This window comes from Myotis nattereri, assembly GCF_964212035.1.
Source record: "Myotis nattereri genome assembly, chromosome: 10".
Classification (NCBI taxonomy): Eukaryota; Metazoa; Chordata; class Mammalia; order Chiroptera; family Vespertilionidae; genus Myotis; species Myotis nattereri.
The window spans coordinates 21,377,737-21,380,531 of record NC_138085.1 but is presented as its reverse complement, the minus strand read 5'-3'; the positions used below and the strand labels follow the sequence as shown (position 1 = coordinate 21,380,531).

At 48.5% G+C, this 2,795-nt stretch overlaps 1 protein-coding gene across 1 annotated transcript; it reads right to left on the bottom strand.

Annotated features, from left to right (window-relative positions):
* Positions 1-413: 413 nt before the first annotated feature.
* On the bottom strand, positions 414-2,590 carry LOC308525988 (regenerating islet-derived protein 3-alpha-like; the record flags this gene model as incomplete). The annotated part of the gene is made up of 5 exons (XM_081100889.1): positions 414-481; positions 788-914; positions 1,499-1,636; positions 1,834-1,952; positions 2,515-2,590. 5 exons carry the CDS (start codon positions 2,588-2,590, stop codon positions 414-416), a joined length of 528 nt encoding a protein of 175 aa, XP_080957015.1.
* Between the last annotated feature and the right edge of the window lie 205 nt (positions 2,591-2,795).

Genomic DNA, 2,795 nt, shown 5'->3' with positions numbered 1-2,795 from the left:
TTATTATTACACTCTGAGACTTCAGGCCATTGGACACAAAGAATGCCTGAAATGAGGGCAAGGAGGAGGGGAGGTCAAAAAGAAGAGGCTGGGTTTGAGGGTGTGCGAAAATATTCCTTTCTGGTGAATCCTCACTTGGTCCCACGATGAGCTGCATCCCAAACTCAGGCTGCTGGCTCCAACCTGACCTAATTCTTTTCCTTCTTTTTTAAATTGATTTCAGAGAGGAAGGGAGGGAGAGAGAGTGATAGAAACAGCAATGATGAGAGAGAATCATTGATCAGATATCTCCTGCATGCCCCATACCAGGAATGAAGCCCGCACCTGGGCATGTGACCTGCCTGGGAATCAAACTGTGATCTCCTGATTCATAGATCAACGCTCAATCACTGAGCCACGCCCGCTGAACTCACCTAATTCTTGAACTTGCAGATATAGGGTAACATCTGATTACAATTATAATCTTTCCATTTCAGATATCCTGGAGAGAGAGAAGAGCTAAAGTGAGTGGGGCTGGTGGAGCTCAGGGCTCAAAGGAGAGACATCCCAGACTCTGGCCTAGGACTCAAAGCCCCGCCCTCATTGTCACCAGGGACTTTCTCAGGCAGGGGTGGGGGGTGGGGGTGGGGGGGAGAAGGAAACTCACTGAAAGGAGAGATGAAAGGAGATGGGAGAAGACAAACCAACACTGCATTTCCTGGCTCAGGAGAGTTTCCTGAAGGTGAGGCCCAGGAACGAGGATGAAGGGATGGAAAGGTTGGCCAGAAGGTAGCTCTTCCTTTCTTACCTGAGCTTCGTGACAGGCTCCTGCAGTAGCCAGGATTTGAAATGGTGGCAGGATTTTTCTCCCAGGCAAGGTAATCCATCACATTATTATTACTCCACTCCCATCCACCGGCATTGGTTTCATAGCCCTACTGAGTAGAGTTGGAGGCAGGTGAGGTTGAGTGGTCATTAGAGGTCTCCATGCATGATTCCCTCAGGTGAACACCTGACCCCCCCTTCAGGATCATGGAATTTGGTCTGCTATTCCATATGTTGTCACAGAGCTTTCCTCTTTCCTAATTCCTTGCTCCTATTGGTAAATCCAAAAGTCAATAATCATAAAGACCAATGGAACCATTCACAGTTACTGGCTGGACAACAATTGGCAGTGAATTCATAATTACACCCTGAACCTCAAAGGCAATGGCTATTCTACAAGGAAAAATGCATCTCATCTTCATGTAGAATTCCTTACTGAAGCTCAGAGAACTGAATTACAGGGTGTCATGTCTAAATGGTATACAAATCTGGACAAGAGGCAGATAAACTTCAGTTGCAGACTACCGACCTTCACAGAACTCAGCTCTTCACCTGGCCTCCAGGTCCTCCCTTTCCCCCAAATGTCCCTGCAAATCTCTAAGCTCTGGAATTATCTGGGCAGGCACAGGGACAGGGAGTGGGCCTGAAGGGCCATAGCAGCTTCAGAGATAACAGACAGGTGATGTCATCGCACCTGTGTGGGATCATGAATCCCAATCCAGATGTTTTGGTAGCTGATCGAACTGCTCTTGACCAGAGAGGCCAAGAAGGATGCTTCAGCCCCAGTGAGCACAGACACGAGGAATCCCGACGGTCGCTTCTGGCAGGCAATCTGTGTGGGGCAGAGACAGACTGAGGAGGAGGTTGAGACATCCCTGGGGTAGGGCAGGGCTGAGGGGTAAGAAGAGGTGTGTGTGTAAAAGATGAGAGTGCTCATTCTCACTCCCAAAAAAGTCTGGAAAATGGAGACCATCCCCTCTCCCTCCTGTCTCTAATGTAATACTTCTACCTGTAAATGCACCTACTCATATCTGCCTCAGACCAGGATTTTGGTGTCTTAAACAAAGCATAGCAGTAGAAGCGATGGTAATAGGAGCCTTCAGGACAGGTGCTCGGTAGAGCTTCAAGTTCCTTCTTGGACTCTTCACCTGGGGTGGATGGACGTAAGAGAGAGAAATGGAGTGAAACAAAGTGTGGGAATGGGTGTTGGGACTGTGGGAATATTTGTGAGCCAGTGCTTGGGGGAACGAACACCAAACTCTTGCCTACCTCTCATCATTTCCAACACTTTCAGGATTTCTTCATCTTGAACTAGCTCCCTTATTAAATGAAGAAGCATCCCTTTTTATTCTACCATCCCCTTGTATTCCAAAGTCTAACACTTCCCCCACTCTGAGCTGACTGTTCTCACACCAAGTCCTCCAGTCATTCTCCTGCTTCTCTCACTACTGACCCTTCCTGCTGTCTCTCTTCATCCTGCCAAAGTCCAAAATGGAAACCATCTCATTCCACTGTTAATGGACCTCCGTGGTCCCCCCTCCACCCCATGAGTTACCCTGAAGGAAGGAGTGACAGTGGAGGAATGGCAGGCAGTTTCACTGTGTGAGGAGATACCTCACCATTGCCACATGCATCACACAGGAGGCTTCCTCTAGCTCTTGGCCCTGAGCGTTCACAGGGAACCCAGTGCTGGAGGCAGAGACATCTCACCTTGCACCTGCGATAGGAGCATCAGGCAGGAGAACAGCATCCAGGACACGCTGGGCAGGGCCATGGGAGGCAGCATTGTACAATATCTGTGACTTGAAGAAGCAATCAGAGATCGTTAAAGAAGTGCGGTCAGAGAGAGGGCATGTAGGGATCCCTCTGTTCTCCCTCTTGTCTTTTCCTTTGACAACACTCCTTGGAATCAATTGATCTTGGTGACATCTATCCCCTTTTATAATCCTGGAAATAATTGGAGAATCTGTACACTCTCTTACCCCTAAAAC